This window comes from Pelmatolapia mariae, linkage group LG4 (assembly GCF_036321145.2).
Source record: "Pelmatolapia mariae isolate MD_Pm_ZW linkage group LG4, Pm_UMD_F_2, whole genome shotgun sequence".
Classification (NCBI taxonomy): Eukaryota; Metazoa; Chordata; class Actinopteri; order Cichliformes; family Cichlidae; genus Pelmatolapia; species Pelmatolapia mariae.
Window position 1 is genome coordinate 9426092 of NC_086230.1, and position 27564 is coordinate 9453655.

Below are 27564 nucleotides of genomic sequence, written 5' to 3' on the forward strand. Positions count from 1 at the left end.
ATATGAGAGAAAAGTCTGAGTCTGTTTGTGGTTTGGATTTAAGAAAAAGACACTTAATTGCTATGCTCCATGCTGATTCAAGCCATGAGCTAAAAATGTCAGGTGCAGGTCTCAGCCTATATTTCACGATGGCCCATTTTTGTTTTTGTATCTCCCAAGCCCATACACAGCACATTTCTCCAACTTAAATATAACACAAAAACAGGCCATTGTTTTTTATCCAAACTAATTTCCATTTCAGCATTTTTAAATAGTTTGGAACAGCTGTCCAAGAACCATTTTTAGCATGCAAGCGCCAGCAACTAATCACCGTCTGAAAGATATCAAGGCGGGAAGTTTCACTCAGGGTTTTTTTTTTCAATTTTTTTTTCAATTTTTTTTTTTTTAACAAATTGCCTGTAAAGACTGATTTACATCATTAGCCTTCAATGACGCCTTATATAAAGAGGCACCATTCCTTCCCTAAGAAGTTCTGGCTATGTTTTGGTGAGCCGCGGGGAAGGATGTACCTAATGGGATGGTGAAGTGGGTGATGTCTGAAGTAATTATTTGCCAAGATGAAGCACTGACTGATCGTGTGATGGGAAAACAGAAGCTGTTGTACATTCTGCACTCATGTGTCGGTGTCCAAAAGAACTCCAGAAGATTACAAAGAGGAAAATCAATACTGAAGTGCTCAGGTATCTTGTTTGTGACTAGGCAACCAGATGTTGGCCTCCAAAAATCCTGCTCCCCTAACCCCACCGTGTGGTAAAACAGACACAAAAACAGACATCTCACCCAGTTTTTAGACATGCGATCATTTCCATAGTTTACCAGCTGCACTGAGTCCCTCTCTGTCTCTGTTCTCTTACACTGCTACTTCTGCACCTCCCTTTTTCCTCCTATTCTTTTTTTTCTGACTTGTGATGTCTGTGGGTGGGAGGCTAGGTGGTTAAGCTTGACCTTCCAGATAGTTTTAGTGTTAAAGGGTGCGACAGTAAAGTGTTTTTTGAAAAATAACAGGCTTTTATGTGACTAAATGAAGTTTTCACAAACCTGTTTTTTTTTCTCTTGGCAAATAATCCCAGCTGATTTTTTTTAACAAGCCCTTAAGATAGCTGTCGACTGTCTTTCACGTATTAGGTTCATAAAATAATTTCATCCCACATTTTTTGGTCTGCGCTCGGCAAACTGAGCCATCATTGTGCCTGATCAGTACACAAAACCCTGACTGGATGAATAATAACACTCAACTCCAAGCAGCAGAGCTTCGGTAGTTGTTGTGGTTACATGCAGACAACAAGTCTGCAGCGATAATAGCAGCTGTTTGAGGCCGGCTGTACTTTGTGCTAGATTGTGAATATAAGAGAAGAGAATACTGTCCAATGCTTTAACTTCAACAAGTGATTTTAAATAATGTGATAAATCATATAAAAAGCAATAAGCAGTGTATGCAGGAAGTGTAAAAGAACTAATAAACTAGCAGCTATTGTGAACATCAGTGTGGTTATTAGAAAAAAGGTGGAGAAATCCAAACGCCAAAAGGGTCGACCCTCTGTTAGCCACAGGTATTTATGCTAAACAGCTAATCAGTGAGTTGTGTATTTGAATATGAAGAATTAACCATGTAGCCACACAGCACTAACATGAGGGAAAATGTGAGCTTTAACTTGTTTACCTGACACTGCATAGAAATAAAAGCACATTACGTTTTTAAATGGTGTATGTGAGAACGTCTTAAGGAGCAAACTAACACTGACTTTCACATGCAGAAGCATTTATCTAATAATACTGCTGAGAGCCAGAACGTATAAAACACTTACAGTATCTATAGAGAGGCGCTGAGAGATGTTAAAGACATTCAGGAGGTGCTGCTGTATGATAAAGTATCCTGATGCTGTCCGTGTGTTTACCATGTGTTTTATGCTCCCCTTTCAGAACACCAGAGTGCTGTTCAACATCCGTGTGGTGGGGGGATCCGTGTTTTACAGCTACCTGTCACCTCAGGACGGGCAGCCTCTCTACCACCCTGCTGTCGACAGGTCAGGATGCCAAAAATACTTGAATCTTATAAGTTAGCGTATATCAGGGAATAACAAGTCCCCATGTTATGTGTTGGTTCTTCCAATTATCACTTATTCACTCATAATGACTTTTTCTTATTTTGGGGTGTTAATTGCAGTTCCTGTTGAAACTTGAATCTTCCTCTGCAGCTCTGGGGAGCCCCCACAGTTGCAGCAACTTTTATGCCAAACAAAAATTTGAAAGCGTGCATGAAGCGAAAGGTCACAGAACGTATTCCCTGAGCTCTTTACTTTTTTTTTAATGTCTGAATAGACAGTGTGGAAAGTATTTTTATATAATTAGATTTTTTTTTACAAATTTATCACTTCTCAAAAATTAAACTCTCCCTTTCGCAAAAGAATACAGAGGCTATTCTGTACCACTTCAAATTGTGGTCAGATGCATCCTGTTATCTTTTATGGCCCTTGAGGTGTCTACTTAAACTTGATTAGAGTCCACCAGTGGAAAATTGCAGGGACTGGCTGTATAGTGTACGGAAATTGACTCCACACATCACAAAAAAGATCAAGCTGTGAACATCCAAGAATAACTCTGTATGCTCCCGTGATAAAACTAAGGCGAGGCGTAGATCGGCAGAAGGGTCTAAATCCACATCTGAAACTTTGCGGTTTCCCAGGAGTGCAGTGGCCTCAATCACTGTCAGATACAAGGAGACTGAGATCAGAGTCTTCTAGGAGCTTTACAAAAATGTGTAACCCAGCTAAGAGAGGTGATCAAGAACAAGACATCAGATGTCCTCTGTAGAACTGGAAAAACCTGCTGAAAGGACCACCATCCCAGCAGCACTCCATCAGAGCAGCTATACAACTGAACTGTTTGGGACTGAACTCTTTGCACTATGTCTTTTAAAATCAAGGTGCTGCCCATCATCTAGAAAATGCTAATAGTACAGAAGAGGTGGTGGTAGCATTGAGGACTGCTTCTGAACATCAAGGATAGGAAGGGCAGTCAGAACTGTGAGATAATTATTAGTTTTGCTTAGCTAGCCAACTGGTAAGGGTTTATACCAGATAAGTGAAGTCCCGTCTTCCTCCCATCAACCAGTCAGTCCAGATGGCTGCCCGTCCCTGACCCTGGTTCTCCCTGAGGTTTCTTCCTGTTAAAAGGGAGTTTTTCCTTCCCGCTGTCGCCAAGTGCTTGTTCATAGGGGTCTTCTGATTGTTGGGGTTTCCTCTCTATTATTATAAGGTCTTTACCTTACAATGTAAAGCACATTGAGGTGACTGTTGTTGTAAATTGAAGCTATGTAAATAAAACTGAATGCGACACTTCTCGTTTGAGTTAGCAAACTATAAGGCTGATATTGTCATGGTCCTGGGTCGGTGACCCAGTGTTTTGTGTTTTTGGGTTAAGTTATACTTTTTGAATTATGGTTTTCTGTTTCGTATTATATTTACTGTTCCTGGTTTCTAGGTTTCTGCTCCGTTTCTGGTCCCCGCGTGTTGTATGCTTAGTCTTCGTTTTCTGTCTTTATGTCTTCCCTGTGTTCCACGTCTAGTTACTTTTGTCTCTGTGCTTCATGTTCTGTCTGTTCCAGAGTCTGTCATGTTTCCACGTCTCAGTGTCTAGCCTGCGTCTTTATAAACTGTCTTGTGCTTCCTGTTTTACTTTGATATTCCATATCCTATGTCCCTGTGTCTCGTTATGTCAGATTAGCCCAGTTGTGCTTCCCTCCTGGTTTCCATTCCCTCATTACTCCCTTGTGTATTAAAGCCCCGTGTTTTCCAGATAAGAATCCAGATATCCTCATCGTGCTGTTTTCTCCCTTTGTGTTCCTGGCTTGTTTTCCTAGTCTGTGTTTACTAGTTTCCAGTTTAATTTCTAGTTTTCATGATCAAGTTTTTTCTGTTGTTTGTTTGTTTGGTTGGTTTTTTTGTGAGTTTATTTTTTATGGAAAGTCTTCCCCGCAATAAAAGGTGACACTTTAAGTTTTCATTCCGTGTACGGGTCCTGCATTTGGGTCCTTCATCCTGCCCACTACAGCACACACCTTGACAGATATATTCATATTTTATTGGTCTAAAGAGTTATTAGATCATTGTAAATATCTCCTGAGTTGTGGAATGACTGGTATTATGTTTGAAATCCAACAAACTCACCTCAATAACCTGTTTCAATAAGCTAACTCATATTAGGTCTAATTTAATCAGTTTGAATGGATATGAATTCCTCTCTGATCTAACCAGTAGGTTTCTTGAAAATAAAAGCTACAAGCAGCATGCTGACATGCTGCACACCACCATGTGTGTGGTTAAAAATAAGTTTAGCATTCTCTGATTGATGCTGTCCTGAAGGCAAAGTTGGCTTTTCTTTCATCTTTTTTATGTATATCACATTTACTGGAAAGATTGGCTTTGATTTTCACAGCAGTGACTGAAATGTGCAGACATTTCCTCCTTTTTTACAGGCGCATGTCTGATGGCTTTCAGTTGCAGAAGTGAATTGCTGTTTCAAAGGACCATTTTGGCAAGGTCTTTAAAGGACTTCCATTTGTGTGGCTGCAAAGAACAGTTCATTCACTCACTGAATGGTGCTGATGGGGGCAAATGCTTTTGAAATCTTTTGAAATGCAAATGCAAAAGCAGCACACTGTATCCGAGAATCTCATGTAATGATAGCGTTTGAACTCTAATGATTTAGAAATATGTTCTGTCCCCAAGTCAGCCCACATCAAGTAGCGCAAGAGTGTGCTAGTGCAAGTGCTTCACTACACTTTGTTCACTTCTTTTGGCCTCTGTAAATTGTTTGTGTTTGTGTGTAATGTCACACAGGTTACTGCTTTCACAGAGATTGCCTTGTTAGCACCTTTTTGGTCATGTTAGCATTAAAGCATGGATGTAAATATTGGATGGCAACTACTTTGGTTCTGAGTGAAATCACTGAACCACTATCAGATGAACTGGCACCACCTACTGACTTCAGTCATCCCCTGAGTCTTATTTTAGTGGGTGCCTCTTTAACTATTGAATGTTAGCATGCTGCCATAATTAGCTAGATGGTGTCAATTATAGGTATTGCACTTGCTTACTATCAGCATGTTTTAGCATCCTAATGTAAGACTTTAGCTCAAAGGCTTCTTTATCTAGGTACAGACAACAGAATGCTCTTCTTATAATAATAATATGCATAGTGTCACACATATCACAATTGCCATAAAACCAAATGACAGCTGCTGGTAGATTCCTGTTCTTTCTATTAATTTTCTTTTGAAACTTTGATTTTGTTCGACAGCTTCCACAGCACCTCAGAAATGCTTAAAGTTGATTTTTAATGGAGACATTTAAAGGTTCTGTCTTAATGGAATGACAGCAGTCTAACAGCACAAGCTGAAATCAACATCAGCTACTTCAAATATGTTCATCTGTATTGCACATCTCGATCAGATAAACATTCACTCCTATGTTTAATTTTATTGGGGATACATTGTTCATCTCTCTCGGAGTCAATACAGCAACTGCTTATGTCCCATCTAAAAACAACAACGATGCTGACACCTAGTGGTTTGAAAGCATCAGTGCACATGTACTTAAACAGTCCAGTAAATTGATAAATGTGTCATAACTTGAAACTGCAGCAAGTGTTAGAAAAGCCTGATGGAAATAAAACACATGAAGTAGTCCTGCTGACAGGATCGATGTCACGTTGTACCAATGCCTCACAGCTACCTTTGATCCTGATGTCTTTTAGAGCTTTGAAGCTGTGCGGCTCAGGAGGTCCTCCACATGTGAAGCTCATTATCGAGTGGGAACACAGAATCAAAGACTGGTCAGTACATTGTGCATCCAGTTGTTTCAGTATTACTTTAGCATTCGCGCTAACCTTAACTAACTCTGTGCCCGCAGCCTCTTCGGTAACATTAAGGAGGAGGTGGTGAAGGATGCCGAGAGCGTGAGGAATCAGCAACAGCAGCATGTACAGCAGTACAGCTGCACCTTGGATGAGTGCTTCCAGCTCTACACCAAAGAGGAACAGGTAGACTGTGTGCTGTTATAGAGATTTACAGTTTGGAACAACAGTACAGCACAGATGTGTTGCTGCTTATGCTCTTTTAGTTCAGCGGCCTAAACTGTGTAATTGATTTCTGTTATTTTTTTAAAAAGTGGTAAACTTGTGCACAAAAATAAAAGAAAATATTAATATCTTAATATAATACAATATTAATGTTGATAGACCAATCAATGAATACATTTCCATCTAATCTATGTTTCTTACTGATACCCATCAGGGAAAGACAAAGACTTTAGATACAATTAAAACACTTTAACATTTGAAGCTAACAATGGGATAGAAGTTAGCAAGTTGTTTTGTATGTGTCAAGATTCAACTAAAAGTTTGGCCCAAATTCAGACCAGAATGAGGAATTTAAAAAAAACAATCAAGTTTTATTAAAAATTGATAGCTTGGCCAGCAGAGGTAACAAATCCAAAGTGACAAAACCAATCCAAAATAAACAGACGGCACTTGCAGGGGAGAGGAGCCGCATTGAAAACCCACACAAGCAAACCAGGAAGTACAACAGACAATCTGACGAAGAGGAAGAAGAAGGCAGAACTATTTATACTCAGAGGGCTGACCAATAAAGTGGAGACAGGTGGGGGACAAGGCTCAGCTGAAGAAAAACAAGATAGTCAACAGACAGGAAGTAAAATCCAGAAACAAGATACCGGAGGAAATGAGTTAACAGAATAAAAACAGGAAATGAACGAGCCACTATAACTGAAACGAGGAGGCGCTGAAACTGCAGTGACAGATGGAGGAACAGATGGGGAAACACTGAAGGAACTAAAAATAAATAACAAACTCAGAATAGGAACCGAGGCTGAATAAAAACCAAGGATTCAAAACCAACGCCAAAGCACCAGCAGTGCTTCTAATCTCCACAAGCACAAAACAGTAACAAGAGACAAGAGCTCGAATAGAACAAGATCTAATGCTCGAAGTGCTGGAACCATAACCGTTGACCCTACAGAGGTCACGCAGGTAGTCCAACTCCTCCAGGATGGCACATCAATACCTGCCACTGCCAGAAGGTTTGCTGCGTCTCCCTGCACAGTCTCAAGAGCATGAAGAAGATTACAGGAAGCAGGCAGTTACTCTAGGAGAGCTGGACAGACAGGGAGTAAGAGGACGAGCACTGCCAGAGTGACAAAATGACCTCCAGCAGGACACTAATGTGAATGTCTCTTAATGACTGGCACTGGCCATAGTATTGGTAGATCCTGGTGCAGACCTGGGACAAGATCCCCAAAAACACCATCTATAGTCTCATTAGGAGCGTTCCCCAATGTCGTCAGGCATGCATACAAGCATGTACTGAGTAACATTTTGAGTTGCTGCAATGAAATTTTGCCAAAACGGACTATTCGTCAGTTCTTCTCTTTGTGGTGTTTTTGATCATTTTCATTTCCGTCACACCATGTGACATGTTTTTATATCCTAACACATATTTCAGTCCATATCAGTATAGACATCCATTAAGTTTGTTTTTTCCAGTTGAGATCTGATGTGTTGTCAAAGTGTTCCTTTCCTTTTTCTGAGCAGTGTACATTTTGCTACTGAACTAGTGCAGTGTGGAACCGGTTCCACATGTTTTAAATTCTCTTGTGAATTTGTTATTGTGTTTGTATTGGTATTAAATCAGAAAGTAATCAGGTAGTTCAAAAATAGACAGTTGCTGTTGCTTGTAGATATGCCAGCGTACAACACACTGACGCTGACTGAAACGGGAAAAACATGTTTGTTTTTGAAAGGTTATGTTTGTCTATCGTCTATCGGTAGGTGGTAAAGAGGTAAAAACAAGCAGGCGAAGTATTTTTATCGACTGCAACATGTCAAATGTCTGTTCGTGCTCTCCTCTGTGGGCAGTAACTGACAGTGTTAGACAGCTTTTAAGTGGGTTGTTCCCATCATGTGGAGTGTCAGAATCATATGACTGTCCATGTGCTTCAGTGGAGCATTCAGCCAAACACTCCAGAGACAAAACTCGCTGTCTCTTTTCCCAGTAAAACATCCATAAGGCACTGAAGATAGTTTTTTTTCCTCTGTGTTTTTTGCATGGAGACGTAGATGAATGTAATTTATTATTACATTTTATTAGAATAATTAAGAGTAGACGTAGATTAGGAAGTAGCTGAATCCATTTTTTAGTCTGTGTGACTTTGTTACAGTTGCATTTTGTCACCAGCTGGTGGAGCTGCAGTCTCGAGGGAGACGCTGTTCAATCTATGCCGGTAAATGTTCCTCTGATTGAGCCAACTTACCAATATTTCACTGTATAAATAAATTCCTTTTTACAAATTGCAGGTGTTGATTCCTTTCTAAACCTGATAAAAACAAGATAAAAGCATAATATCATAATTATCTTTTTTTTCACTGCAGTCCAGAAAGCAAATGCAAACATTTACAAAGGTACAGAAGGCAAGCGGAGGATGTGTTTTTTCAGAGATTCTCCGTATGTTTGAGGTGGTTTTTCGCCTCACAGATTGTTTTTTAAGCAATCAGATGGTTGTTTTGTTGTCTGCCAGCCAAAAGAACAGCTGTGCTTTACTCGTGACGCATGTGACATTAACAAAGCGATAAACAAAGAAAAGAAAAGCAAGAATCTTCAGCGCTTCTTTGTAAAGTTTGAGTGCATGACCTTGCTGAATGCAACAGCTCATCACTTCACAGTATTCAGGATGGTAAACATAGGGAAGTGAGAAAAGTGTGCACAAGTAGTAACCATGGCAACAGATTCTACATGTACGTGTTGGTCGAAGTCGAGCTGAGTGCTCCACGAGCAAAGGAAGAAAGAATTTCCAGGTTTTCGCTGCACCAGTGTGTGAGTTATAAGAATGTAATAAAACAGGAGGGGAAAACTGATTCGCAAACATATGAAGCAGAAGAGGGATTTTTGAGAGACTGTCAAATGTTTAAATGCCAGTTTTGTCTCTGCTTCCCTTCCTCTCTGTTTTTCCAATCAGCTGGCACCTGATGATGCCTGGAAGTGCCCCCATTGTAAGCAGCTGCAGCAGGGCATGGTGAAGATGAGCCTGTGGACCCTGCCAGACATCCTCATTCTCCATCTGAAGCGCTTCAGGCAGGTGGGTGAGCGAAGGAACAAGCTCACCACATTCGTGCATTTCCCCCTGGTGGGCCTGGACATGACGCCGCACGTGGTGCATCGCAGCCACGGCGCCCATCAGCACCCTCCGCAGCCGGGCTGGAAGCAGAGCAGACGACCTGACCTGGCTCCTCCTGACTATCTGTATGATCTGTATGCTGTGTGCAACCACCACGGAGGCATGCACGGTGGACATTACACAGGTTTGAGTAACTTCTAAGAAATGTACTTAGAAGTTTGTACTTTATTTGTACAGTAACAAAATGCCTCACAGTTTAGATAAAAACACGTTAAAACCAAGTGACCATATTTATAGATGTAAATTCATTCCTGCATACGAACTCCTGTACACGTATTAGGAGAAGCAGAGGCCACAGATCACAGCAAAAGGATTAAAGATGATTTAAGAAAAGCTGACCTTCTTTTAAAAACAAATCACACGTTCAGTCGACCTCTTAGGATGAGGGAAGCTGTTTAGTTTAGACGCTACAACCCTAAAAGCGTGATCACCTCTGGTTTTAAAATAAGAGCGTTAGGAGACCTTGATCAGAGCTGCAGTTGTAAGGTCTCTGTAGCTCTACTTTACACGCAGGATCCTGACCATGTAGGGCTTTATCCATACATCCATTTTTTCCCCACTTTATCCTATTGGAGCTGGAGCCTATCCCAGCTGCCACTGAGCAAGAGGCGGGGATTCTGGATAGGTCACTACTTTGTCACAGGGCAGACAACCATTCACATCTATGGGCAATTTGGAATCGCCAATTAAGCTAATTTCACTAAGTGCATGTGACGTGCATGCATTGGGATGAAAGGCCCCAGCCAGATGGTGGATTTGAACTCAGGGCCTTCTTACTTCTTACATCACACCACCATGGGGATTTTTTAGGTTCTGCGAAGTCTTGTTAGCAGTCTAGCCGCTGCCTTCTGGACCAGCTGAAGACAGACTGACTGAGTTGCAATAATCAAGACCGGAGAAAATTAACGTTCCATATATTTGGGTTTCAATGAACATCTGATATTTGTGTTGCTTTTCAAATGAAGGAAGACTGGATGAGCTTTGGGATGTGAGATTCAAAATTAAAAAATTTTGTGAAAAATAACACCAACGTTCTTACCAGATGCTCTTAAACAGCTTTCTCAAGGATTTCAGAAATGAATGAGAGTTTGCAAATGGGCCTGTAACTGTTGGTGGGATATCTGGATGTTTGTTTGTTTTTTAACAGGAGCTGCTTTAAAATAATCTGGCATGTGCTCAGATGATAGTGACAGTAGCAGATAAAGTCAGTCTGAAAATCAGTAAAAAAGAAAATTCCAGAAACCGGTCTTTTTCTGCACCAGCTCCAGGTTTTAATGCTGTGACTAATCGGTGTATTTGCTCACTTTGACTTTCATGCCAGCAACACATTTTTAAAAAGTTTTGATAGGAACATGCACACCAGACCCCTCACCCAAACTGTTTTTCTACAGAGTCATGATGCTGTAACGCAGACACTATCTGTTGAAAGAAGCAAGGCTTTCCCTGAAAAAGCAGTTTTGGCACTATAAGTTATAATGATACCTAGGCTACATCTTTCAGTATAAACTGGGCCTTCACACATTAGCCTGTGAAATGTGTGTGGCTTTTGAACCATGAGCTGAAAGGAAGCTGCACGGTCCTTCTTTTCTTTCACTCAGAGGATGTGTCATGACTTCCAAAAAGAATTTCAAATTTTGATTTTTACAACCATGGAGCACTTTTCCACTTAACCTCAGTCTGTATTAAATTACCTCAGGCCCAGAGAAGGCTGCAGCATTTTCTCCCTTAAAAGTGAGGATACATTTATTATGACAGAAGTTTTTAGAGTGAACAGGAAAGCTGGGAGAGAGAGCGGGGGAAGACAAGCAGCAAAAGCCCTGGGATAGATAGAACTCAGGTTTCTGCATTAGCCTTATGATATATCATCGCCTAGCTCAAGCTAGGCGATGAAATAAAATGATTTCAAGGCCAGGACCGATTTCTCCCACACAGCCCTCATGGAGTTGCAATAACATCGCCCTCACAGAAAAAGATCTTCAGTGCATGCTAAATGGCTCTGTCTGGGCAAACTTGCACATCGGCGTGACTCTAAACAAAATAAAAAAAGACACCAAGGATCTTAATTAACCTCAGCAAGTGTTCCGCAAAATAAAAATTGACAGTGTAAGCCCCGAAAATGATCTTCTTGGAGAAGCAGAAACAAACAGCATGACCACCACCATCATTAGACGCCAGCTGACATGCTGATTGATGTAAGTCTGATTCATGCCGCACTAAACAGCTCCTCTGCTCACAACTAAATGACTGCAAGTAAGCAATAGAATAAAAAAATTGAAACTCAAAGGATTTAACTGAGAGGACTTTTGGTAAAACAGAATTACATCAAGTGCGAGAAGAAACAGTTTAATTGACTTGCTGCCAGACATGAGCTGTAGTGAAGAAGGAAGTTCAATTACAGTAAAAGAAATCTCCTACCAGTTCCAGAACTTCCAGTTTCAGCCATCCCAAGTCTCAGAAAGGATCCATACAAGAGCCCAATCTGTTTAAAAGCCCAGTGAGGACACCCTGTGGCAAAGACATAGAAAAGCATTCATATTATCAGCTGCCTTGGTCATTAGCCGAGCATGGGTATTAATAGAAAGCTGAACAGACAATTAAGGATCCAATTACCCATGCATTGTGTATTTTCCTGTGTATGTTTATGAGCAAACTCCCACAGACACACCCATCTGTGTACCACTTTTTCACTCATTAATTAGTCAAATAAAGAAACAACTGCAGGGACATCCTTTCGCCGGAGCCTAGCAGAAATCAAAGAGTTTGTTGACACCACAACTACAAGAGAGAGTGAGAGTTAGCACAGCTCAATGCAGAATTGGCTGTTTTCTGAAAACTGTGGCTGTTCGTACGGATACAAACATTTGCATACAGAGACTTCTATGTTTGAATTGTAATATCTACCATAGATCGTGAAATTTTCAAATTCTTTGCAATTTTATTTTTGAGGAAAAACTGATTTTCCTACATCATAAAACTATCTCTCTATGCATTCTTCCAGAAATCCCCCTTGACATTTATACGGCTGAAAGAAATGATGCCACACTGACATGCGCTGCAGCTCCTGGGTACATCAGTAATGTGTAAAGTTGGTCTCCCTGCTTTTTCCATTGTAATTTCAGCCTATTGCAGGAACTCTGTTGACGGCCAGTGGTACAGTTATGATGACAGCAGCGCTGAGCCAGTTCCAGAGGCGGAGGTGTGCACACGTGGAGCCTACATCCTCTTCTACCAGAGGAGAAACACTATCCCCCCCTGGTCTGCCAGCTCCTCGGTCACAGGTCAGTCCTTTCAGATGCCGCACAGTGCCTTGTTATTATTAGTTGGCTGGAATCTGCTACACCTTATTCATATAATATAAAACTAATGGAGGCAACATGAGAGGGTCATTGCACCTCACACCCTCATTATCTGGAAAAAACTCTATTTTTAGCCCTATCAGTGTTCATTTTCACTGCTACATCTTGTGTTGTAGCTAATAGCCAACAAAGGATGACCTGCTGCCAGTCTCTATTTACATGAGTCACAGAGATGCTCTTTTTCATAGTTTCTACGTTATGTCTGTTTTTCCTAATGGATGACAATAGATAATACCCCACGATCACAGATCTGTTGCCATCTTGATGCAGGATTGCTTCTTCTAATGGAGCTTTAGTTGGTCTTTTTCTCTTAATGTGCATGCTTATTATTGGACTGGACTGCAGCAAAACAAACTAATTTCATTCCTCTGTTTAGGTTCCACCAGCTCGTCCGCCTCTGACCACTGGCTGGTCCGGCTGACAGGGGGCAGTAAGAGGGGCAGTGTGGTGTCAGGAGGACCTGTGCCGGGATCTCTGGGAGCCGTACAAGCCCCTGAGTCTCCTGAGTTGCCAGTGTTTAGAGATGAACCCCCCAAAACAGTGGAAACATGTAGGTATCTGGACTAATGTGTGTAGTTTGTATATGTTGTATAAAACACAAGAAGTGCATTCTGTAGTTTACAGTGTTACATTGTTACAGAAGTTTGGTGGTGGAGAGGTTGGAATGGATGAAATGTATTCTGTGTGCTGTATACACACCAATCTAACACAGCCACTCTCTGAGAGTCAGACTCTGGTTTGGTTGTTGAATACTTATTTCACTCAGTGACATGCAAATCAATAGATAATGTTTATGTGATGTGTTTTTCTGCATTTTTCTTTGATGTTCTGTCTCTCTCCATCAAAATGAAACTACTATGAAAATTAGAGATTGTTCATTTTTGTGTAACTCAGGAGACCTACAAATAAGTTTTTCCCCAACTTTAAATAAGGACTATTTTGAATTTGTGAATCATGCAAAGGCACTCTAGTAGAAACAAATGAAAAGTGTGAAGCTGGAAATGAGCACACTAGGTCCATTTTTCCAGATTTTTACAAATATATCATCCTAAACTCTCCTCCTCCTTGGAAGCGTATGCATTTTTTGCATTCTGGTATAACAATAATCTATCCACGTCATGTCAATTTCTTTTTTAAACTGTGTCTCGTGCTTTTTCCTACAGATGGGTCAGAAAACAATCAGTTTGTCAGAGGGTACCAGGGCAGGAGTGTAAGCATGAGATCACCAACCAAGCCCAAGGACACCCTGAACAAAGTTCTCCCACTGAGGTGGTCCTTTGGTTCCAGAGACCGTATTAAGCACTCTGCCCAGACTCAATCTGGAGAGCTGGTGGAGTATCTCGAGTCCGGCCGACGCCCAAGATGTACCAAAGACCCCATCATCACGCTGGTGGCTACCCCGCCGCAAAGGAATGCCCATGGAAGAGTCTTTGAAGCAGGGCAGGACTGCAGTTCACCGAGCGGCAGCAGCCTCAGCTGTACAGACAGAGTTAGCTCTGAAAGTTGTTACTCCCCCAAAATACCAGAGGGACAGAGCAGAACTTTTGCAGAGAGAAACATCGGCCATGGATGCAGTAATGGCAGCAAAGATGTGAAAGCTCGAGATGATGATTCTCTGAGAAGGAGATCATCTAAGAGAGCGAGGCCAGACCAGGGCAGGACCCTGGAGTTCCAGCTACAGAGAGGGGCCATTCTAGGCGGTCAGCTCAGCCACAGCGCACCCCCGAGCAGAGATTCTACACTGAGAAGATCTAAGGTCCAGATAGGGGCGACTCCCAGGGCACAAAAAGACTTGTTACAGATGGTCCTTCAGCCTGAGGACAGGAGGGTGCAAAGAGGACAGGAAGGTCGGAGCCAAGAAAGTCTCTTCTCTTTTTTTAAGCCCGGTTTCTTTAAGAAAGACATTCCAAGGTCACCAGTCAAGGGGCAAGAGAAGCGCCTGAAAGACCATGAAGATCTGGGAAGGCTGGCGAGTAGCAATTTAGCCAAGCTGTCCCTCTCCAACGGGACTCTGACCGCTGCAGCACTAGAAGAGAGGAAAGGCGCCGGTGGGCCCAACTGCGATGGCCATAACTGCAAAGTCCAGCTGGTCAACGGAAAGGCTGGAAGTCATGACCCTGTCGACATCAAACGCGCTCACAGCTCCAGCAACATCCAGACGAAACTAGATTTGACATTTCGCAGGTGCGCCTCCCTGCAGAGGAACGGAGAAGTCACGATCCCTCCAGCTCACCGCGTCCTGCTGGTGGACAAGCCGGGCTATGCCACTCTGCAGCGGACGCGATACAGTACCACCTCACTGGGTAGGCACGGAGCTTTCCCTGAGGCCTGTTTTAAAGGTCACATTTCACTCTGAAATTAATTATTATGTTATGTGGAATTGTAAATCAAATCCTTTCAGTTTGTCTGGTCTAAAAAAACAAAAAGCACAAATTAGAGCTAATGTCAGCATGGTTGATGTTTTTCTTCTTATGTCAGCTTGGTTTTAAAATGAGAAACTGCCTTTGATGAATAAAGAAGTGATGACAGTGGAAGCGGATTGGCCAAACATTCCTGCTGCTGTAATGCACTAATTGAAACTGTGGAATGAATTCCAATTGACAGATCAGGTGTAAGCTATTAAATTCCAGCAAATGCAGCCACACATGTCAAAATTTCAGTTGAAGCCAGCTTTTTCTTTGTTACCAATGCTAATGCTGATTTCCTGTTTGACAGGTTATCAAATACTAATTGTTTCCTTCTATTTTCCCATTATAAGTGCCTCTGTGAGAGCCTTGAATGACTGCTGAACACCCGAGCTCTCTACTGATTCCTCCACACCCACGCACCGGGAGAAGCCCACAGCTGGAGGCATCGCCGAATCAAAGTACATCTTCTCTCTCCCCTTCATAGTACTGTTCTAAGTTCTCACCTGTGTGTGTCTTAAATGAAATCTATGCAGAGATGAATTACGAAGGGAAAATACTGCTGTAATGTGATTTGTTTCCTGCACTTTTTGTGTTGTTTTTACACTGCTGTCTGCTGTTACTACACTACATGTTTGAGTTTATGATCAACTTTTTTGAAAGTGGAGGTTGATATGGTGAATTTGCATAGTTTTAGTCCATTGTGGAGTGTGGCATATACTGACTAAAGAACAGTTTACAGTTAATGGGCGATGATGTGTAAGATTGTTCTAAAGCGCTGCAAAAACTATACTAACACAGCACTGTTAACCAGCTGTATTATCAGTTAAATATTATATTTTGTTGCACTTTCTTTTTTGTACACTTTTCCATATCTGTCCAAAGTGACCAGAGCTCATTTGGAACATTGCATTGTACAAATTGGGCAAAACCAACAGATACAGATGAGGACAGAGTTATTAGCCTCCCCTATTTCCAAAGTACTGATACACAGAGCAGGCAATTTTTAACAAAGCTTTTCCAAACATCCTAGTTTTATTTTGGATCCTTATGTTATTTTACTTTCCACACAAAATCAAAATTATTTCACAAAAACTATCAGGGTCAAAATTATTAGCCCAGTCGATGTAAAAAGTTAAATGTGAATCCTTTTTGCTGGATAGCAACCTGCCCGTTCTCCTTTGGTGAATCTCTCAAGCTCCTACAGATTCGATGGCCTTCTGGCATGGCACTTAGTCTTCAGTTCACCCCACAGATTTTCAGTCGGATCCAAGTCCAAGTAGGGTTTTGTGTAGGCCAGTCGATAATGTTCACTTTGGTCTTCTCAGTGGAGTTCTTCCCCAGGACCGATGTGTGTTTTGGGTCGTTTTCATGTTGCAAGATAAAGTTCCCTCCACATTGATGAGATTCCCAGTTCAAGAGACACTGAAGCATCCCCACAGCCTAATAATCCCACCACCATGTTTCACTGTGGGGACGGTGTTCTTTGGTTGTAGGCCTCTAATGTAAGCAGTGTCTCCGTGGCCGAAGAGCTCTAGTTTCATCTCATCTGACCAAAGGACATGCTTCCAGTATGCTTAATATTTCTCCAAGTTGTCAGTAGCATACTTGTCCCTTCTGCAGATGTTTTTCTTGCTCTGCAACCTCACAGTCTATTCCTGTACATGGTTCAAGTGATAGTCGTCTTTGAGACTACAATTCCCTACTTGACGAAGTCATTCTCTCTCAGTCTTTGAGATCTTTGGCTTCCTACCTCTGCCAGGCTTCTTCTGTACTCTGTGACTCTCTTTTAATTTCTTGATGATACTTCTCACTCCAGTTCTTGACACCTGGAAATGCTGTGACCACTTTGTATATCCTTGCTTTGGGATTATCAAGATTGCTCTGTTAAAAAAGCAATAGGGAAAATTAGAAATTTCATGCAGGTGATAATAATTTTGTTCTCATCTGTACTTCGACTGGTGGAGAGTATGTAAGGGGACTTTCATGACTAAAGGTTTGGTCTGGGGGGGGGTTGTTGGAGCTGTGAAACCCCATTCTTCTCAAATGTGCATTTTCCAGTGGTTGGTTTGCTCTGTGAGGAAATCATGAGGAAATTTTAAGAAAGCACAGAAAACATGTTTTTACCACCTCAGTGGCTTGCACAGCAATAAAGGAGAGGGCTTTTTTATGTTTTTATTTTTTATTTTATCTCCACATCTGCTGCTCCAGTGTGTGGGAGAGTGAGTGTGTACTGTATGTCTTTTTCACTCAAGTTGGATTGAAATTTTACTGATTTTAAAAAAAAAAAAAAGAAAGAAAGAAAAAACATTGAGTCGGGGCACTTTCTTGGAGGCAGTTTTCTTGATAATGGGATTCAAACTGTGCGCATGTGCACGAGGCTGTTCTTTCATCGAAGACTTGAAGATAGGCAGAGTGTTAATGGCAATCATGCTTCAAAGCATTCCCTGAAAATTGTATAAAGTAGCCACCAGGAGCTCTTCCTGAATATTTAGTGTCTGTTCAATTCAGAGTAATCACCATTTCTGGAGCTGCACCGTGATAGCTTTCTCCGATGGGGCGGAAGGATGAGAAAACCAGAAATAACTTTTTTTTTTTCTCTATTCAAACTCGACGATAAGCTTTTGATTTACAATAAACTGTTTTCAGTGTTTTAAATTTGTCACTAATGCTTTTCAGAGTCCCTGTTAGTTGCACACACTGTATCTGTCCTCGCTGTTTTATGTTCTGTCATTTGACGTCACTGTTTAAAATCACTATTTACCAAATTAAGTGATCATACATGAAGGATGTGTCTGATACATTATTTGGGAACAATGGCTAGATTCTATTTTATTAACTTTTTTAAAAGTCTACATTTTGTACCTGATGTGTAATTATGTAATTTAAGTACCAGATTAAAACTGTATGCTTCAGATTACCACGAAAGGACAGAATAATAGGTTTGGTAGGTTTGAATGTGACACAACACACGCAAGTTCTTGAATCGGACTGTCTGTAACATCTGCGTAACGTACTGAGAGTTTTATGGGTTGCAAATTAAACACAGCTTTTCTCACAAATGATGTCAGTGTGGCAGAATTATTTGTGGTGCATTTTTCTCAACATTGCTTAAAATAAATGAAAAACAGCTGAGTTTTTTCTTTTATTTAAAAAAAGGCATTGCATGGCTCCTCTTAATTCATACTTAATAATCTTCTTTTTTTTAACTCAAAGTGTGAATAATAACATTTTTAAATTAAAAATTAAAAAAAATGTTCATGCATACAAAACAGTCTATAGATAATAACCAAGATTCATTTTCCGGAGACCAGTTTGTTAGTTACACCTGTTCAACTGCTTGTTAACACAACTATGTTATCAGCCAATCACATGGCAGCAACTACATGCATTTAAGTATGTAGACATGCTCAAGGCTACCCGCTGGAGTTCAAACTAACAAAATAGGAAGTGAAATTAAGTGCTTTGTTGTTGCTGCCAGATGAACTGGTCTGAATATTTCGGAAACTGGTAATCTACTGAGATTTTCCCACACAACCAGTCCCTCAGGTTTACAGACAATGGTCTGAAAAATAGAAAATATCCAGTATGTGGCAGTTCTCTGGGTGAAAGAATGGCCGCACTGCTTTGAGCTTATAGGAAGACAACATTAACTCAACCACTCATTACAACCAAGGCATGCAGAAGAGCATCTCTGAATGCACAACATATCAAATAGCAGGTGGGCTACAGCGGTAGAAGACCACACCAGGCACTACTTCTATCACCTGTAAAGAGGAAACTGAGGAAGAGTTTGCACAAGCTCACCAAAATTGGACAACAGAAGACTGGAAAACTGTTCCCTCCACTGATGAGTGTCAAGTTCTGTTCTGACATTCAGATGACAGGGTCAGAATTTGGTGCAAAAACAAAAATTATTGACACACTTCAGACACCTTGGAACCGACTCAGCATCATATAAACACCACAGCCTATCTGAGTATTAATGCTTCCACCAGGATGATACACCATGTCAAGCTCATATCATCTCACACTGGTTTCTTGAACATGACAATGAGTTTGCCTCCATAGTCATCACATCTCAAACCAATAGGGCATCTTTGGGATGTGGTGGAATGGGCGAGTCACATCATGGATGTGCAGCCAACAAATCTGTAGTAACTGTGTGATGATGTCATATCATAATGGTTATTATTCTAGTTAGTTAGTTAGGTCCTCCTGCGCCATTTGGCGCATTGGGCGTAAAATGTACGCCAACGTACTCGATCAGCTGCAGCTGCTTCGCCCTCATCCCATGCAATGTCTGTGGTGCGTAAATCATCGATGAAAGTCCTCCACCATGTTGTACAGGGGCGGCCTGGTTTCCATCTTGGTTGGGGTGGGTTCCACATGATGGCAATCTTGGGCAGTCGGTGTGGGGGTTGGCGTAGAACGTGACCTGCAAAGCGCACATGCCGCTCAGTCACAATGTCCTGGAGGGGACGTGTGGCAGTCCGACGGTGTACTTCTTCATTAGTGACATGGTCCCGGTAAGAGACCCCCAGGTTCCCTCTTAGCCATCGCTGTTGGGCCACATTGAGTCTTCTGGCTGATTTTTGCACGTCTCACAAGTACAGATCGCGGTAGGTATAACGATGGAGTTGAGCAGACGAATCTTCGTCACCAGATCGATCTTTGGGATCGAACAGATCGTCCGGAGCCGCTGAAAGACCGCACCTGCTTTTGCAAGCCGACAGACTGTAAAAGCAGACTGTAGCAGTGGGTGGGCATCGCTGGTCCAGCTCTGCAGTGGTTTAGGTCCGACTTCTCTGAAAGGACTTTCTGTGTCATAATGGATGATTTTACCTGTACTTCCGCTGCCCATCCCTGGGGGGTACCTTGGGGTTCCATTCTTGGTCCTCTACTGTTTTCTTTGTATTTGCTACCACTTGGTGCCATTTTTAGAAAGCATTGTGTTTCATTTATATGCTGATGGCTGTCAAGTCTATTTCCTTTTAAAACACAGTGGTTCTGTTCAGCCTCTCCTTAAATGTCTCAAAGACATCAGGGGGTGAATTTTCTTAATTTTAATGAAAGAAAAGACTGAGGTCACAGTTCTTAAATCCAGTGGCTCCAGCTGTTTCCCTGCCTTTGACTTTTTCTCTTTGGCTTCACATGAAAAATCCAGCATCACCAATTTAGGTGTGAAGATGGACCCCAGCCTCCTTCCACTTGAGGCGGCAGTGCAAAACCAAGCCTATCCTGTCTAGATGGCACCGATCCACACATTTATCAGCTCTCGCCTGGATTATTATAATTGTCTTTTAAGTGGAATTCACAAGGCTTCCCTCTCACATCTACCGCTTTGTACAAAATGCTGCTGCATGATTTTTAACTGGTGAAAGCAAACAAGAGCACATAACCCCAGTTTTAGCATCCCTTCACTGGCTTCCTGTTCAGTTTTGAATCCCTTTTAAAATGATTTAATTTGTTTTTAAGGCTCTTAATGATCTTGCCCCTTCTTATTTGTCTGAGCTGCTTCGCCCTTACATGCCATCACGTGCTCTTAGATCAGCTTTTGACTGTCCCAAAGACATTTTATAAAACCAGAGGAGACAAAGCCTTTGCAGTTTTGGCTCCTAAAATGTGGAATGAGCCGCCCCCAGGAGCAGGCAGGCTATATCCTTTGCTGTTTTTAAAACCTTTTCTCTTTGGCTTTTAACTCAGTGTGAGTTGTCATCTGTCTTAAACTTTTACCCTTTGTATGTACCTGTGCTATTTTTTTAATGTTCTTTAGCACCTATGTATTAACTTCTAGCTGATTTATTGTTTTATTCTTGTTCTCTTATTTTTATTTTCTTTTTCTTTTTTTTGTACAGCTCTTTGGTCAGCTGTAATGTTGTTTTAAAGTGCTTTAGAAATAAAGTGGAAGGTTGGACATTTTAACCCTGTCACAGTCAAACATGAAAAGTGGAAATGGCGGTTTAGCATTCATACAGGTGTGCTTCCTCTTATTGAACGAACCAATTAAGCAACAATACATGTAGAGTACAAGTACGCTGAGGACCGTATGAACGCTTGTTCTCACACTGAAGTGACACTGAAGTACCAAAAGATTTGCGGGGATGTTTTTAGCACAGCTGTGCCACGATGCCGTGTGCTGCGGGGGAGTAAGAATGGAGTGAATATGTCCAAGTGTGAGCCATATTTCAAAGCTTGTAGGGAAGTGCCATGAAGTGCTTCACACAACATTTTATACACTGATACAACATGGCGCTGGGTGAACTATTTGAATTACTACAAGGTTGCCTCATCTCACCACAGCTGTTACCAGCAGCATTTTGTTTCTGCCTACGCCTTCTTTTTCTTTAGTTTCCCAGGTTATAGTAGTTTCTTGCACACTGACAGAGCCTCACTGGGTTAGGTGTTGCAAAGATACACAAGATGCTCAAGATATTCTTTGAAAGAGCCTAAAAATCTAAAAATGTCTAAAACTATATCAGGACATCTGTACCCTGAAGGAGTCTGTGCTAGAAGAAGAAATCGTTGCATCAGTTCCATTGAGTTTTAACTGGGAGATGTATATTTTCAGGGTGTTTTTCAAACTGACCAGCATTAGAATAAAATGAAATGGAGTCTAACTTATTGGCAGTTCCTCCTTTTACCAAAGAAGGCTATATGTATAAATACACTGTAACAAATTCCTGTAAAAACTGCAGCATGATTTTACAGTAAACGGGCTGTATTTCAAAAATCCAGTAGTATTGACCCTGTGCACGAGAAAATGCTAACTTCCTGGTTTGAGACCGGATGTAGGGTTGTACATTTCCGGTAGCTTTATTTTGCGGTCAATCGCTACTGCGAAGATATACTCCAAAATCATGTCCAAAACTCGAAAACGGAAAGATCGCGTTAAGTTAGAAAGAGCAGAAGGTGGGAACACTCATCACTGTTGTGTCATAAAAAATCTAATGATCAATTTTGACGTTTAAAGAGTTTAGATCGATCAGTTGTTTACATCACTCAACACAAGCAGAACTGCATTACAGAATCAGAAGACACATCGTCCACATTCAGAAGCACATCTCTGTATAGTGACTGGTCTTATGATTTAAACAGGTAAATGTTCAGCATTCAAACTACAGGTGAACAATAGTCAAACCAGATGTTTCCCCATTATGTCGATATCAGCTAGTCAAGTACACACCTACACAGCATGTTAACAAACCGTGAAAAAAAGCCACACAAAAAATGAATGATTGCAGGTAAGGGTTTCTATACATTAGTATTTACGAAGGGTATGTTGTGACTTACCTTCAGAATTACAGTGGTCCCTCGCTATAACGCAGTTCACCTTTCACCTCACTGTTTCCCAGATTTTTTAGTGCAAGTTTGCATGCTTTTTTTTTTTTTACATCACATTGTGTCCTGCGTCCTGATCGGCTGCAGACGATCTCCTCCGTGACGTCTCTCCTGTACAGTACAGAATCGCTGCATCGATCGCTAGCAGTGTGACTCTGAAGTGCAGTACTGGATGTCCACGATGTCCACGATGTCCACGCGTCAAAAAATAAAATTGGCTACTTGATTTCACCTATCGCTGGTTATTTTTAGAACATAACACCCGCGATAAACGAGGGACCGCTGTTTACAGATACTGAGAAATATAACATTTGAATCCCTTTTCTCTTTTGCTCTGAGGCGCGGGGGGAAAATATCGACAAGTCGATGAACATCATTTACAGATATATTGGGTAAATGCCCAAGACATCTATAGAAATGTAAATCACCGCTTGATTCATTCATTTGCTTATCTTGTTTTGGACCGTAAACAAGGCGTGAATAGGACACCGGAAACAAAGCTCCCCACAGGCGTTTCCACACCGGAAGTAGCATATGCTAACGTGCACATAGTCAATTGTGTAAACAGCAAAGCATTCTGGGAGCTGGTGGAAGTTTATTTGACTGTTACATCAAATATACTGACTATAGAGATTGACAGACCACGTGACTTTCGCGCATTGCATGCCGGGAACTGGTGGCAAAACAATCCAAGTACCGCATCAAATGCACGCATTTGCAGCACCGCAAAACGTTCATTTGCCGGTTTCAATGCCTTCTTGCTTTTTCTTTGCTCCCCAAAAAAGGAATGTACAAAACGAAGGAGAACAATGCCGGTCCGTACAAAGACAGACTCGACGAAAAGGCAAAGAAAAGATACGAGGAAAAAATCAAAGGAGTGAAGGGGTTAGACCCTTACGAGCACACAGAGTGATCAAAAGACGTCAGCATGCTGCTCAACTTTCACCGCGCTCATATTTATAATTATACAGTTCTTGGAGTGAGTGCATACACTCATGAAGTTTTTAGTAACTTCAGGTCACTGCAGCAAGCCCAGGTACAGTTTACCGACGGATGGGTACAGGACCTTGAAATGCACTGTGTAGAACACAAGACCATCGTAAGAACAAAGGTAAGTTTACCAGTCTCACAAATCGTCTTCATAAATACACATTCGTTAACCGTTTATTAATAGGAACTTTGAGCTCAACGGGAATTAATTAGTAGTGGAAATAATTTCTGGTACGCATTACAGAAATGTAGCAGTGACAATAATATTGTATGTTGTAACCGTACTGGGCAATTAGTGATACAAAAAACTGTTTTATCCTGTGAATAAAAGTATATGTTTTTGTCAATGTACCATGGTAATAACAGAAGCGAAACTCAATATTCTGTCAGGACAATTCACTATTTATTCAAAGCTGAATATTTACTGTCCAGGCCATCCGTCGCCTCTTCGTGACTTCGGAGACATGGCTTGGACAATTTCTCTTCCACGCTGGAATCTGATAAAAACCAATCGCTTTACCCGTCGGCTTCACGCGGCTGTCGTTCGCCCGGCTTGTGCAGTTAATAATACAACAGCTTCTTGCCATTTTTTGTTTCTTTTTATCGCTGTGTAACTGATTTCAATTGAAAGCCTGCTTGCGCTAGTACCGCTTGCCACGGATACCCACAATGCTTTGCGGTTTTACCCCTCAATGACGTCACATTTTCAATCTCTATACTAGCATTACAATTTCCCAATCACTGCTGGAATCAGAATTACCCAATCTCAGATATAGACAAGCCACCAAAGCAACATCCATATGTGTTATTTATATGTTTATTTTTTAATCTGTGAAGAAAGTGGCGGTCGCCTCTGTTACAGTTAAATTTCAGTCGATGCTAAACAGTTACCGCTGACCTGTCCCCATCTCATGTTTCCTCATGTTATATGTAGATAACAGGTTCAAATCTTGCTCTGTGCCAAGCTGACTGAGGCTATAGAGAGAAATAAGGATTGTTATTACTAACTGTAGTTCAGAATAATGGCAATTTTTGTTCTGCTATTTATTTCCTAAAAATATTTGTAGTATGATATATGAATATATTTGCAAAAGCTTGTGTGCCACCTCTTTTGGGCACACACTGCTGCCACTAATCGAGTGCAATTCTGTGGGAAACACAATTAGGATCAAATTATTAAAGAGAGTCTGTTAATATGTCTTTACATCTAAAACTTATAAATGAAATAAAAATTCTTTATTTCCAGAAATTGTTTGTTTTACAACACATTTGGGACATTTGCACAATTAGCTTGTACTCATCTCTAGATATGAATAAGAGGTCATTGTTTTCTGTCAAATACATTATAATTTTGAAAAATAACTTACTGCAGAAATAACACTATTACTGTAAAAACTTAAGTGCCCCTATATACACACTCTAGAAATTACAGTATTACTGTAAAAACTTAAAGCATCAGGAGAAAGCATCAGTAAAAAAAATCAAGTATCCTCCTGTAAAGAAAACACATTCTACACATGCTACATTCACACACATTCATCCAGTTCTTTGTTCTGTGCCATTCAGCAGTTTCTAGCTAACTGTGCATGAACACTCACTGCAGTGAATGCATCAGGGCCAATCTGGGGTTCAGTAAGGACATTTCGACATGCAGACTGAATAAATCAGGGTTTAACTTGTTATCCCGTAAAGACAACATTTGACTACTTCTCCTGTAAGATGTGGTTTGACTGTCATTAGATTAGTTTTCTGCCTGAGTCTAAATTGTCCGTAGGTGTGAATGTGAGTGCGAATGGTTGTCTGTTCCTCTGTGGTAGACTGGTGGCCTGCCCAGTGTGTAGTCTGCCTCTCGCCCTATGGTAGGTGGGATAGGATCCAGTCCCCTGCAACCCTGATAAGAACCACAGAAGTTGAATTTTGGCCCACTCTTCTTTACAATATTGCTTTGGTTCATTGAGGTTTGCAGTCATTCATGCATGCACAGCTCTTATAAGTTCCCACCCCAGCATTTCCGCAATGACCTTAAACCCCAGCAAGCTTTAAGGTCCTGTTTTGGAAAAGGTCTTTAACATTTAACCTGCTAACTGAGTCCTGTAGAGTCTGAGACGTAGCTCTTGGGGTTTTGGCAGTTACTACAGGCATTGCACGGTCTGGCCTTGGAGTGCATTTGCTGGGACATCCACTCCTGGGAAGACTGCCAAATATCTTGAATCATTTGTGAATAATCATTCTCACTGCTGAATGATGGACTTCAAATGGTTTCGACGTGACTTTATAACCCTTCCCTGATTGATGTGCAGCTGACGTCTTTCCTTGTTGGTATTGCATTAACACTGACCCAATTGTTCCAGACCTGCAAACTGACAAAAATTCTCCTTTCGTAGAGGTGCATTCACTTTCAGATGATCAATTAATCAGGTGTATTTGATTAGCAGCACCTGGCTCTTTCTCCATTTTCACAGGTTTTACAGCTTTTCCAATTTTCCTGCTGATCATCACACACCTGTTCCTGAGCCCTCGTCAAAGCCACTAATTATAGAGCTGCTGAGCTTCAGTCTTCGCTATATTGTTGAATAGCTCACAGTTAGAGTGACTCTGGCTTCCATGCTTCTTGTCTGGCTCTGTAATCTGTTTGGAAGGCTTTCTGTTGTCTTCTGTGTGCAGACACCGGCGGAGAAACCCCTCTGAAAAAGCAGGGGGCAAACTGAGCCTGGGAGAGCTCCCGTGGAGCGACTTAGCGAGGACACTCACGCACACTCAGGAAGCCGGATCATCACTACTGTGGACTTTGTGTTGGACTATTGTTGCACTGTTCCCTTGTAAATAAACTCACTGTGTTATTGAAGAGAGACTGTGTCTGTCCTGACACGATTTTGACATTCAGCTATGTGAGCGTGAAGGTAGCGTGAAGGGGTTATCCCAGGTGTGACAGAGCCAGAAGCCAAGCAAGACCCCAAAAAGGTCGCCAATCAAACCTTTTACGCTCAAGTTCACACCTAGAGCCAATTTAGAATCAACAATTAACCAATTAGGAAAGTCAGGAGCCTCTCTGCACTCTGCATATTTGGCATTTGTTCAGCATACCCTGGACAACAGTGAGGGTTATAGACTGCAAGACAAAGGGATCATGGACTGAATCTCAAATGAGGAGGCCTGTGTTTCTTATTAACTTTCTTATTCGTGCCATGACCAAAGATCATTTAAAAAGACATTAGCTTATTTTGCAAATGTATGCAGCAACATGCTTTAAATGTTCTCACAGCATCCACTTCATTAACAGGACTTGCTGTGCAAATAAATTCCTATTAACATACACAGACTAATATAATGCCCAGTGTTGTCCAACAAGGCTAACAAGTTTTCTATGTCTAAGTTACCAAAATAAGGGAGGCTCTGCTTGTTATAATTATACAATTATATGCTCTTCTGCAGCAGGAGGGCCAGATGCCCAACACGACACTGAATAGAACTGCTGATCAAATGTAAATAAAAACAGCTTTCACTGTTTGACATTTCCACAAGACCTTTCAGGGAAATGGTTGCTAACAGAGAAGAGGTGTGCTGGAGTAATATTAATCATCATATTCAGCCTCTGGTGCTTTCTTTGATGTCAGCAGGAAAACAAGCCAGGGTCTGGTGTGTTACTGCAATGTTCACTCTTGTTATCAAAAGATTGTAGCCTGATGCACACTCAAGCACTCTGATAGAACCCAGTAAACTCTGCGAAAAACACGGCTGTATGTCTGAACATGCCAACTTTTCTTTTTTAATGATTCCAGAAACACTTCACTAACAAGTGTAAAACATAGACTTCAAAGTACTTGTTGTTTCTTGTTATTCCTCAAGCACATTTTTCACAAATGCATCACTTTCCTGTTATTCTTTGCAATGCAGTTATCCAGGATGGATACAAAGGGAAATGGGACTGATAGATGAGGACTTCTTTTCTCCTCAAATCTGGCTCTGTTCCACTAGCAAGCATGTGATTTCAGAAGAAACAGAATTTTGTCACCAGATTTGAATCACCCTGAGTGTGGTGGCGCCTGACTGACAAACTGTTTGAACTACCTCTGCAGACACCCTACATCAACATAGGTTAGCATGGGGTATTATACCTCAGCATCGCGATGGGTTTCCTCATGTGTTTAATAAGACTTGATGGATGTTCAGAAGCACAGCGCTTGAATAAATCATGACTCCTTATGGTACTCTCAATGGGTAAAT

The 27564-nt window shown here is 41.3% G+C and overlaps 1 protein-coding gene across 1 annotated transcript in view; it reads left to right on the top strand.

The window, feature by feature from the left end:
* The window catches only part of usp43b (ubiquitin specific peptidase 43b), an 86936-nt gene extending 68865 nt beyond the window's left edge, over positions 1 to 18071 (top strand). The window contains exons 9-16 of the mRNA XM_063471339.1: positions 1921 to 2024; positions 5755 to 5832; positions 5910 to 6039; positions 9030 to 9372; positions 12368 to 12526; positions 12981 to 13154; positions 13768 to 14907; positions 15363 to 18071. Of these exons, the coding sequence (XP_063327409.1) occupies positions 1921 to 2024; positions 5755 to 5832; positions 5910 to 6039; positions 9030 to 9372; positions 12368 to 12526; positions 12981 to 13154; positions 13768 to 14907; positions 15363 to 15373 (2139 nt within the window). The 3' untranslated portion in view covers positions 15374 to 18071. The remainder of the gene's footprint in view (positions 1 to 1920; positions 2025 to 5754; positions 5833 to 5909; positions 6040 to 9029; positions 9373 to 12367; positions 12527 to 12980; positions 13155 to 13767; positions 14908 to 15362) is intronic.
* The last annotated feature ends 9493 nt before the right edge of the window (positions 18072 to 27564 follow it).